This window comes from Stomoxys calcitrans, chromosome 2, assembly GCF_963082655.1.
Source record: "Stomoxys calcitrans chromosome 2, idStoCalc2.1, whole genome shotgun sequence".
Lineage (NCBI taxonomy): Eukaryota > Metazoa > Arthropoda > Insecta > Diptera > Muscidae > Stomoxys > Stomoxys calcitrans.
The window spans coordinates 171,251,872-171,264,707 of NC_081553.1; the positions used below are offsets into that span (position 1 = coordinate 171,251,872).

Here is a 12,836-nt window from a genome sequence, read left to right on the forward strand (position 1 = left end):
AAGGTGATTTTACAAGAACAGACATGCATATGTATAAGACAAATGAGAAAGAAACTAAAATGTAATTGTCAAAGTCAAAATGCCACAAGGGCGGCTAGTTGACGTCCAACATTGCCATTAACAACATCGGTGTGCCGAAAACCCAAATTTTTTTTTTTTGAAAAATTTGTTTCAGAAAAATAAGTGAAATATAAAATTGCAAAGACGCGTTACAAAAAATGCTTGTAATTCCTAGCATACGAAAGCATAATAGATTTGTGATTATGTCTGAAAGAAATTTATATCAGACAGATTTTTATTGCAAGTGCAAAATTTTGTGAAAGTTAAATTTTTTTTCATAACTTAACCTCAAAATATTTATGAAATACAAATTCAATCTGAAGAATTCGAAAGAAGCCTATTTTTGTCTTTTCAAAATGCCCGAAATCAAACGCAGCCTCAGCGTCATCTCCATGTTGGTGTTTCGCGCCACTCATTCCAGTGAGCCCCGTTGGCGTGATGAATTGCTAAGGTAGATAATTTTATGTCAATTTAAACTAATTTTGCCTAGCCTTGCCTTGGTCATTATAACTGCGGTTTGTTGTGCCTCTCTAATTAAATAATTAAAACAATGCCTTCAGAAAAGTTGAAAAGATTTGTATTCTCAAAAAGTTGGTTTCTAGATTTGCCAGCAACCGCTTCGTGGGATTTAAGAAAATCGCCTCTTTGAAATCCAAACGCTGTGGAAGACCAGCAGATGAGAAACACACTTAAGAATATGTTTGAGATTTTTTTTTTGTTTCATCCGCTTCAATTCAATTAAATTATTAAGTAAAAAATATTTGGGGAAAAAAGCAAATAAACAAAATTAAAGCCACTTTACGCATTTTAGGATGGAAAAGAAATTTGATATGCTGGATATCGCATGCCACACGAATGCAACCACCAATTGTGTGTGAGTTAAGACGTTGTGACGTCAGACATATCAAAGTTTTTGACATTTGAAAATTAGCTAAGAATTAATTTGCAAAGGCAAATTTAAAATCCAGTTAGATAAAGCATTTTAGATCTACACAAATTACGCTAATTTAATTGTTGCTAGCCCATTTCAGGATATAGTTGGAGTGAAACGGAAGTGCTAACTCGGTGACAGAATTGCGATAAAATTTCCATTATTCTTCATTAAAACTACACTTTTCATACCCTCCACCGAAATATGGGGGTATATTAGTTCGTCATTACGTTTGTAACACCTCGAAATATGCGTCTAAGACCCCATAGGTTAGCTTAGGTTAGGTTGAAAAGAGGGTGCAGATGTAAATCAGCCCCATGCCACTATGGACATACATCTTGGCTAGTAATCGGCTTGTTGTGCGCTTTAAAAACTATAAAGTTACCTCTAACAAGTAAAAAGGCATTAAGTTCGGCCGGGCGGAACTTTGGATACCCATCTCCTGGGGTATATATGTCAACCACCTTTCATCAAAATCCGGTGAAAATTGAATACCTTATGTCCCATAGCAGTTATATCGGACCATGTGTTTGAGGGACCACCCCAACCCCCAAAATACCCCTAAATCGGACATATTTACCAACCATGGCAATATGGGAATCAAATGAAAGGTATTAAGGAGTAATATCCAAATGTGGCACCAAGTTGACCCTATAACACCACCCATATAGGAAGTATTTGCTGACCATTGAAATTAGGGGCTCAAATAAGAGATATTTAAGAGTAGAACACTAATTAGTGTAGGTTGCTTGGGATTGTAAATGGGCCAAATCGGTCCATGTTTTGATATAGCTGCTATATAAACCGATCTTGGGTCTAGACTTCTTAAGCCTCTAGATAGCGCAATTCTAGTCCGATTTGACTGAAACAACTGTGCTAAGTATAGTTCTTACCGGTTCATAACCTGATATAGCTGCCATATAAACCGATCTGGGGTCTTGACTTGAACTTTTAGAAGGCGCAACTCTTATCCGATTTGGCTGTAATTTTCCACGTGGTGTTTTGCTATCACTTCCAATATTTGTGCGAAGTATGGTTCAAATCGGTTCATAGCATGGTATAGGTGCCATATAAGCCGATCTTGGATCTTGACTTCAGCGGCTAAGGTTCCCATTCTCTTCCGATTTAGCTAAAATTTTTTGCATGAGGTGTTTTGATATGACTTCCAAAAACTGTGATGAGTATTGCGCAAATCGGTACGAAACCTGATATAGCTGCCATATAATCCGATCTGAGATCTTAACTTCTTGAGCCTCTGGAGAGAGCAATTCTCATCCGATTCAACACAAATTTTGTACAACGGCTTCTCCCATGGCCTTCAACAATATGGTCTGAATCGATCTATAGCTTGATGCAGCTTTCATTTAAACCGATCTAACTCAGATCTAACCGATCTAACTCAGGGGCCCAAGAAGCAAAATCGCTTCTTGAGCCCCTACAATTCTCAATTTTTATCCGAATGGACTGAAATATTACACAATGACTTCTACAATATTCAGAATTCAATTCATTTATGGTCCGAATCGGACTATAACTTAATATAGCTCCAATAGCATAACAGTTCCATGTTGAAGGAGGAGAGGAGATTCGCCCCGACCGAACTTAGAACGCTCTGACTTGTTAGAATTGCATTAAACCCTCCGAGCGAATTCGTGGTCCAATAAAGATCATATGGAATTCAGATAAAGGCATTTATATTGTTATACTGTTAATCAAGCGATATGCATATATAATTTGCGTAGGATGGTATTTCACTAATAGCTCTTGATTGTAGAAAATAAATATTTAAAGGATAATTTTGTCATATATAAAGTAAAAGAAGGCGCAGCGGAGCGGGCCCTGTCCAGCTAGTTGTAAATAAAAATCGCATTTAAGCCATTCAAACAATACTTAAAAATCTTAATAGAGAATACAAGTATATCACCATATTTGGCGATTGATGTAATTCTCTTTCAAATTTCCTCCTTATAAAACGATTGAAGTGTAATCGATTTCCATATATTCCTCTTAATTGAATTTTGTGATTTTTTTCAATATACATATATTCAACGTCTATGCCATTAAGCGGTTCGTTGACTAGGTTGGCGTGTCGAAAATCTCTAAATTCAACAGCAAACTAATTAAAATCCAATTCAACACCATAAATAAATACAATAAGCGTCGTAACCTACGCTTTAGAGTAAACAATAAAAATAAATAAACAAATAAAAATTCGCTTTTTTCATCCCCACAGCAATTATATGTTATTTTAGCTGTTAATGAGTGATTATTATAAAGAAATTATATAAACATGGAAAATAAATGTGCGACACTTTATGATGGATGGTTGGGAAGCAACGAAACTTAGATATCCCAACATTGATTTGAAGGCGTTGTATGAGGCATACATTGTATTTGGATGTCACTTGTTGCAAATGTAATTAAATGGAAACTTTATTTTACATACATGCATACAAGTAGTAGCAATTAATGTAATTATTGTTATTGTGATAAGGGGTGAAAAGAGACTGAAGCTGAAAGTAAGTTAATAATATTACAAAATCAAAGGTTTTCCCATTCTTCTCTATTCCAATCCATTGTCAATTGTTTATAGCCTGCTCTATACAACTATTCCTCAGATTGTCATAGTATGCAAATTATTTCGGTTACTTCCAGGCAATTAAAATTTTTATTAGCAAAAAATTCCTCACATGGCCTGAAATTAACAAATATTTTGTATAGCCTTTTTATTTCGCTATGACTTTGTGCATATATTTGACGTAACTTTTTTTTTGCACAAATACATTTTGCCACAAGCGGAAAATTGAAGGTATGAAAATGAGTTTTTGAATGACAGGCTGCACGTTGGGCGTCAGTTTCTCAAACAGATCATTGTATATTTAAAGGTACATTTACTTTTAATACCATAAACAATTTGTGTTTTCATTTTCGTTCGATTAAATAAACAATTATGACAATAACAGCAAATGAAGTCAAACAAGTGATATATTTAGCTACACTCTATTTCACATGAGGTATTGGCAAAATAAAGATCAATATAGAGTATTATTTTCTTACAGCGGACAATACAATTGATAAATAATGATAAGAAAAAATACAACGTCTGCCATAAGTAAGGCAAATATGTATGCCGACTTCCCTCTTTTATCTAAAGGAATGTTTCCAAAAATTCCTCAATCTCCACTATTTGTTTTGTGGAATTTCTATGCTAATGGCAGACTTTAGGTTTTTTTTTTGATAATTTTTATCGGTACTAAGTATCGTTAATACGGACAAAAACTTTTGTTTTGCAGAATTCAATTCCAAATGTAGGACAATGGGACCAACTACAATGTTAACCAAAGAATAGTTCATAATTTAATGTTGTTAAAAACAGCAAAAAAACTTTAAGTTCGGACGTGCCAAACTTTGGATACCCACCACCTTGGGTATATATTTAAACCAGCTTCTTCATAATCCAGTGAAAAATGCATAATTTATGCCCCCATAGCAGCTTTAGTGAAATATGGTCCGATTTGGACCCAATTCGACACGGATATTGAGTGGTCTAAAAAGTACAAGTCATTGTTCAATTTTGTAGAACAAAATATCGTTTTTTTTTTTTTGTAGCTATGTCCAAATAAAGTCCGATCTGAACCTTATACGACACGGATGTCAAAAAGCCTAATATAAGTCACTGTGTCAAATTTCAGCGAAATCAGATTATAAATGTGCCTTTTATAGGGCCAAGATTTTGAGGGGCTTTACAAAACTCACTGTCCAAAATTTCAGCGAAATCGGATTATGAATGCGCTTTTATGGGCCCAGACAGATATCGACTGGCCTAACATACTCACTGTCCCGAACTTCAACGCCATCGGACAACAAATGCGCCTTTTATGGGCCCAAAACCTTAAATCGAGAGATCGGTCTATACGGCAGCTATATCCAAATCTAAACCGATCTGGGCCATACTGCAGAAGTATGTCGATTGGCTTAACACAACTCACTGCCCCAAATTTCAACGCCATCGGATAATAAATGCGCCTTTTATGGGCCTAAAACTTCAAATCGAGAGATCGGTCTATATGGCAGCTATATTCAAACCTCAACCGATCTGTGCCATATTGCAGAAGTATGTCGAGGGCAATAAATGCGCCTTTTATGGGCCCAAAACTTCAAATCGGAGGATCGGTCTATATGGCAGCTATATTAAAAACTCAACCGATCTGTGCCATATTGCAGAAGGATGTAGAGTGGCCTAACTTTACTCACGGTCACGAATTTCGACGCCATCGGAGAATAAATGCACCTTTCATCAGCTCAAGACCTCAAATCGAGAAATCGGTCTATGTGGCAGTAATATCCAAATCTGAACCGATCTAAGTCGAATTAAAGAAAGATATCGAAGGGCCTAACACAACTCACTGTCCCAAATTTTGCCAAAATCGGACAATAAATGCGACTTTTATGGGCCCAAAACCTCAAATCGAGTGATCGGTCTATATGGCAGCTATATCCAAATCTGAACCGATCTGGACCAAATTAAAGAAGCATGTCGAGTGGCTTAACACTACTCACTGTCCCAAATTTTAGCAAACTCGGATTATAAATGTGGTTTTTATGGGCCTAAGACCCTAAATCGGCGGATCGGTCTATATGGGAGCTATATCAAGATATAGTCCGATATAGCCCATCATCGAACTTAACCTGCTTATGGACAAAAAAGAATCTATGCAAACTTTCAGCTCCATATCTCTATTTTCAAAGACTGTAGCGTGATTTTAACAGACTGACGGACAGACGGACGGACAGACGGACGGACATGACTAGATCGTCTTAGATTTTTACGCTGATAAAGAATATATATACTCTATAGGGTCGGAAATGGATATTTCGATGTGTTGCAAACGGAATGACAAAATGAGTATACCCTCATCCTTCGGTGGTGGGTATGAACATATGGTATTTGGAAGAAACTGCACAGGTAAACTTGGATTTAGTGAATTGAAATACCTATATAATATTTAGGTGGGGGCCTCCGTGGCGTGGAGGTTTGCATTTTCCTCTATGACAGCCAACGACTGGCGGTGCTTATAGCTGTGTCTTCTCAATTTACGACAGAAGAAAATTCTCTTCTCTTATAGGTTGATATTGAAATTATCGCTGTTAGAGTTTCTCTTAAGAAATGAACACTTTACCTCGCATGGTCATATGTCCCACCTAGTTCGAGTGTTGATATATATGTCAAGCATATGTCTCAAAGTCTAAGTATATCTTAATTGCTCTCGAAAATTTTAATTTGCCAACATAAAATGGACTTTGTAGTCCAAACACTAATGATCTTTTACCTACTGCAACTAGTGAAAGTACTAACCGATGTATAGGGCCTTTATTAAGTTCTTACTTATCACAAATTAATAATATTTACAACTTCTTTGGTAAACTTCTCGACCTTATATTCGTAAGTTATCCTCACGGTTTTTTGCTTTTTCCATGCGATCTCTAACTTGAGAATAAATATCATCCCACAATAAATGAAAATTTTTCCTTAGAGTGCTCTTGTAAGGATTCTGCTAACTCTTATTTGGATAAAACTAGTTACTGTTTCTCTAAAACAGACTACAACCAATTGAATTAATTTTTAGGTTCGACCGATTGGACTATACTTAAATTTTTGGAGTCATTAAATGAGATGATCGAGATGTTTTACTCTATTTTGAAAAATTGAATATCTAGAGCTGTTCCGAAAAAAATTAGAGGCTCAAGATGTCAAAACGGGCGATCGGTTTTATGTAGAACCTACGTCAGGTTATAGACTGTCTTTGACCAAACCTGACACAAATGTTGGTAGTAACAAGTAAAACCGTGCTAAGTTCAAACGGGCGGAATTTTATATACCCTCCACCATGGATTGCATTTGTCAAGTACTTTGAATTACTTTTTAAATATATATGAGCTATATGTAGTTATTGACGCACATGGACCGTACTTTTCATGCCGTATAAGTCATAGAAAAATATTACTTCGAAAATTTCAGACAAATTGAGCTATATGTGTATATATATGGCAGCTATATCATGTTATGAACCGATTTAGATCATACTTTGCACAGTTATTGGAAGTCATACCAAATTTAGATCATACTAAGTAAAGTTGTTGGAAATCATAACAAAAGACTTCATGCAAAAATTCAGCTAAATCGGATAAGAATTGCGGATAAGAAGCTCAAGAAGCCCAGACCCAAGATTGGTTTATATGGTAGTTATATCAAAACATGGACCGATATTACAGTCCCAACCGACCAACACTAATAAGAAGTATTTGTGCAAAATCTAATGCGCCTAGCTTTACTCCTTCGAAAGTTAGCGTGCTTTCGACAGACATACAGACGGACATGGCCAGATCGACTTAAAATAACAAGACGATCCAGAATATATGTGGGGTCTTAGACGAATACTTCGAGGTGTTACAAAAGAAAGAACGAAATTAGTATAGCCCCATCCCATGGTGCCATCAGCCAAAAAGGATAAGAAATGGACCATCCGAAAAAGCAAAATAGGAAAATCCCTTTAAGGTATATGGCAGCCATATGGGAAAAAAGACCTTTGGGGGTAGGCTAAGCACCCCCCAGAAAAGGTTTGGCACTACACCCATCCCCGCCCACCCAACCAAAAAAAATTTTTAAAATAACATTGCTTTCAACAAAATTTACAATTTTTTTCTATTTAATGGAATATAATATTGTTCTAAATTTTGCCAGATTAGTTAAAAGTCGTTATTTGACAGCAACGAAATTAGTATAGGGGGCTATACTATGGTAGAGGGTATAAAAAACGCCACGTGCAAAAGTTCAGCCAAATAGGATAAGAAATGCACCCTCTGAAAAAGTAAAATCGGAAAATCCTTTTAAGGTATATGGCAGCCATAGGGGAAAAAAAAGATCTTTGGGGGTAGGCTAAGCACCCCCCAGAAAAGGTTTAGAACTTCCCCCCCCCCAAAAAAAAAAAAAATTTAAAAAATAACGTTGCTGTCGACAATATGTGCAAAATTTGTTGCTATTTAATGGATTTTAGACTAGAATATAACATTGTTCTAAATTTTGCTACATTGTTTAAAAGTCGTTGTTTGACAGCAGGAATTCAAGTCTGAAGGCAGTCGTGCTAATCCATGTAGTTAAGCATTTTTTGTTTAGCTTCTTTATGGTTTCCTCAAAGCAAACTATAAAATTGGACTTAGACTCTTTTAACATTCAACGCCCCCTCTGTTCGCACAAACATATGGTTTTTTCATCAAGATATTCTGCAAAAAATAAACAAAACAAAACAAAACCCAAACAATATCCCACTCAGTTGGTAGTGATACGTTTCCAATTTCCCATATGAAATTGAGCAGACAGCCAATGCAGTACATATGCCAAGAGGGCGGGGGGGCAACACAGGCAAGTAAAACGTGGATCACTAAATGCCTTGGCAAACAGTGGCGTGCGATGGATGTCTCTTATCAGCAGCCAGACAGACCCAAACGCTTAACTCACACTCGAAGAACCCAAAGAGAGTGTCAAAACAAAACGAATTGAAAATCGAGTAATAACTAGAAAATTCAGAATTTTAATGTAAAAACAAAAATCAATAAACAAAAAATGTGGAACAAAGGAAAACCAATAAGGAAGAACAAAAGTCGGGCGGTGCCCACTGTATAATACCCTACACCTACCCTATAAGTACAATGTGGGAACTATATCCAATGCAGAACCAATATTGTTGGATCTCGGCGAGCAATATGTTCAAACTGTAATAACTACGGTTGACAAATGACAACATTATTGGAAATTGCCCAAAATCTGACGAACATATATATAGGAGCTATATTAAAATCTGAACCGATTTCAAGTAAAATTCCAAGATAATGTGGTAGTTGTCGTGTAAAGCATTGTGCAAAATTTTGGCAAGATGGGTCAATAAATGCGCTTGCAGTAGCTCTTGGGGTGAAAATCGGGCAATTCAAGATGGGTCAATAAATGCGCCTGCTCTGACTCCAGAAGTTATAATCGGGCGATATATATATGAGAGCTATATCTAAATCTGAACCGATTTCCATGAAATTCACCAGTGATATCGAGAGTCAAAAGAAAATCCTACCTGCCAAATTTCGAGAGAATCCATTTAAAACTGAGAACTTTCTTGCAATATTTTTCAAAATCGGGCGAACATATATATGGGAGCTATATCCAAATCTGAACTGATTTCGAACAAACTTCTCACATACTGTGACAGTCGTCGAGGAAAGCCTTGTACGAAGTTTTAGGAAGATTGGTCGATAAATGCGCTTGCAGTGGCTCTAGGAGTAAAAATCGGGCGATTCAAGATGGGTCAATAAATGCGCCTGCTCTGACTCCAGAAGTTATAATCGGGCGATATATATATGAGAGCTGTATCTAAATCTGAACCGATTTCCATAAAATTTACCAGTAATGTCGAAAGTCATAAAAAAATCCTTCCTGCCAAATTTTGAGAGAATCTGTTAACAAATGACCATTTTACTGTATTGTTACTGAAAATCGGATGAACATATATATGGGAGCTATATCCAAATCTGAACCGATTTTTTCCCATTTCAATAAGCTTTGTCTCTAGGCCGAAAAACATGCCTTTACCAATTTTTAAGACGATCGGATGAAAACTGCGACCTGTACTTTGTACACGCATTAACGTGGACAGACGGACGGACAGACAGACAGACATAGCTAAATCGAATCAGAAAGTAATTCTGTGTCGATCGGTATATTTATCAATGGGTCTATCTCTCTTCCTTTTGGTTGTTACAAACAAATTCACTAAGTTATAATACCCTGTACCACAGCAGTGGTGTAGGGTATAAATAGATCAAACCCCTAGCTAAGAAGAATTGATCCCTCCTCTACACTAACAAAGAGAATAAATTTATATTTTGGGAATGTTCAAAGGCAAGCAGACAACATTAGTTTTAACCCGAGAGAAAGGTAGAGTGTGTGTGTGAGAGAGCGCGGGAGAGTTTTAGGTGATTGAGTGTAATATTAAAAATAGTACAGAGGAAAACAAAAAGTACCGATAAGGAATAGCTTCGACACCAATCCAATGCAATTATTCAGAGAGAAGCGCTTAAGTAATTTCCAATCCCGCATATTAAAGTATAGACTCTATTTAAATATGTACCCATAATTATGAGGTAATTTCCTAAGCAATAAGGTCGACTTTAAGATGCACTATTAAGAAAAAAGATTATATAGTTTCATAAATCGATGTGTAGATTCCAATCGTAACATAATGGCTTTTTGTGCAAACTTCTTGTAGCCTAAACCACTATTGTGGTACAGGTCATTATAATTAGTAAATTTGTTTGGAACACCCACAGTGACCCATTGATAAGCAAACGAATTGACTCGGAATCACTTTATGACTCGATTGAGCTATGTTCATCTGTCTGTCCATATTACAGATTTAGATGTATATCACATATATATGTTTCGCCTGCTTTTAGAGCTTTTGTAAGCGAATTTTTATACCTACCACCATATGATGGGGAATACTATTCTATTGTATATATTCCGTTTGTAACACCTCGAAATATTCGTCTAAGACCCCATAAAGTATATATATTATTTATCGTCTCGACGTTCTGAGTCTATCTAGCTATGTCCGTCCGTCCGTCTGTCGAAATCACGTTAGAGGTCGATAGCGTAAAGATATCATCTTCTTATATATAACAAGTAAGAGCGTGCTAAGTTCGGCCGGACCGAATCTTATATACTCTCCACCAAGGTTCGCATCTGTCGAGTTCTTGCCACGGTATCTCTTTTTAGCAAACAAAGGATAAAAGAAAAGAATTGCTATGTTATTGGGACAATATCAAGTGATGGATCATTTCGGATCATAATTGAACTGAATATTGGAGACCATAGTAGAAGTCATTGTGGAAAATTTCAGCCAAATCTAGTAAGAACTGCGCACTTTAGGGCCTGAAGAAGTAAAATAGGGAGATCGGTTTATAGGCGAGCTGTATTAGGCTATAAACCGATTCATGCCATATTCGACACGTATGTAAAAGGTCATGAGAGACGCCGTTATACAAAATTTCAGCTAAATCGGGTAATACTTGCGCCTTGTAGAGCCTCAAGAAGTCAAGATCCCATATTGGTTTATATGGCAGCTTTATCAGGTTATGGACCGATTTGAACTGTTCTTAGCATAATTGTTGAAAGTTATATCAAAACATCTTATGCAAAATTTCAGCTAAATCGGGTAATAATTGCGCCCTCTAGTGGCTCAAGAAGTCAAGACCCCAGATCGGTTTATATGGCAGCTATATTAGGTTATAGACCGATTTGAACTATTCTTAACACAGTTGTTGGAAGTCATAACAAAACACGTCGTGTAAAATTTCAGCCAAATCGTATAATAATTGCGCCCTCTAGCGGGCGCAGCTAAATCGGGTAATAATTGCGCCCTCTAGTGGCTCAAGAAGTCAAGACCCCAGATCGGTTTATATGGCAGCTATATTAGGTTATAGACCGATTTGAACTATTCTTAACACAGTTGTTGGAAGTCATAACAAAACACGTCGTGTAAAATTTCAGCCAAATCGTATAATAATTGCGCCCTCTAGCGGCTCAAGAAGTCAAGACCCCAGATAGGTTTATAAGATAGCTATATCAGGTTATGGACATATTTCAACCATACTCAGCAATGTTGTTGGAAGTCATAATGAAACACATCGTGCTGAGTTTCAGTCAAATCGGAGAAGAATTGCGCCCTCTAGCGGCTCAAGAAGTCAAGATCCCAGATCGGTTTATATGGCAGCAAAATCAATATGTGTTTGTTTGTCGGTTGATGGTGCATAATGATCCCGTGGTGAAAATAGGGTACTAAATTTTTTGATATCTAAAGGGACACCCCTCTTCCTTAATTTTCAGAATCGCCAGATCTCGGTGATGGGTGGTGCGATTTAAGCGAAATTTTGTGTGCTCTCTTATAGTACCCTAAAAATAAAAATTTGGTATCCAAATTTCGAATGTGGTACCTAGGGGTGCCGCCCCACCCCAAGACCTACCAAATATATATTTAGACCATATTTAGGATAAGAAAACGTATCTGATATCCACTTGCCGGACCAAGTGTTAGGGAGACCACTCCAAGTCCCGAAAAACACCTAAATGAAACATATTTACCGACAATGGCAATATGGGACTCAAATGAAAAGTATTTGCGAGTAGAATACGAATCTGATATCCAAATGTGGGACTAAGTTTCTAGGGGTCCATCCCTTCCCCAAAACACCCCCAAACAGGACTTATTTACTGACCATGGCAACATGGGGCTTAAATAAAAGGTATTTGAGTGTAGAACACAAATCTGATATCCAAATATGGAGCCAAGTATTTGGGGGCCGCCCCTCCCAAGAATGCCCCCCAAAAGAGGACAAATTTACGACCATAGCAATAGGGGACTCAAATGAAAGGTCTTTGGGAGTAAAGCATGAATCTGATATCAATATTCGGGAAAACGTGTCTATGGGCCCACCCCACCCCCATAACACCACCCATATAGGACGTACTTTCTGACTATTCCAATATGGGGCTGTAATAAGAGGTATATTTGAATAGAACACGAATCATATATATATTTTCAGGGCGAAGTCACTGAACGGCCGCCCCATCCCCCAAAACACTTCCCAAACCGGTCATGTTTACGACCATAAAAATATGGGGCTCAAACGAAAGTTATTTGGGAGTAGACCACGAATCTGATATCAAAATTCTGGACTAACTGCCAATGGGACGTCCCACTCCCATAACAACCCCCCAATGGGACATATTTGCACAAAATGA

The 12,836-nt window shown here is 37.1% G+C and overlaps 1 protein-coding gene across 4 annotated transcripts in view; it reads left to right on the plus strand.

Annotated features, from left to right (window-relative positions):
* Window positions 1-12,836, plus strand: part of LOC106081645 (G protein-activated inward rectifier potassium channel 3) — a 294,704-nt gene that overhangs the window by 249,839 nt on the left and 32,029 nt on the right. Inside the window, exon 1 of one of the 4 annotated variants that reach the window (XM_013243760.2) lies at window positions 373-511. The exons of the other annotated variants lie outside the window; for them this stretch is intronic. Within the exon in view, the coding sequence (XP_013099214.1) occupies window positions 417-511 (95 nt within the window). The 5' untranslated portion in view covers window positions 373-416. Of the gene's footprint in view, window positions 1-372; window positions 512-12,836 lie in introns of those variants that run through there. 4 annotated transcript variants of the gene reach the window in all.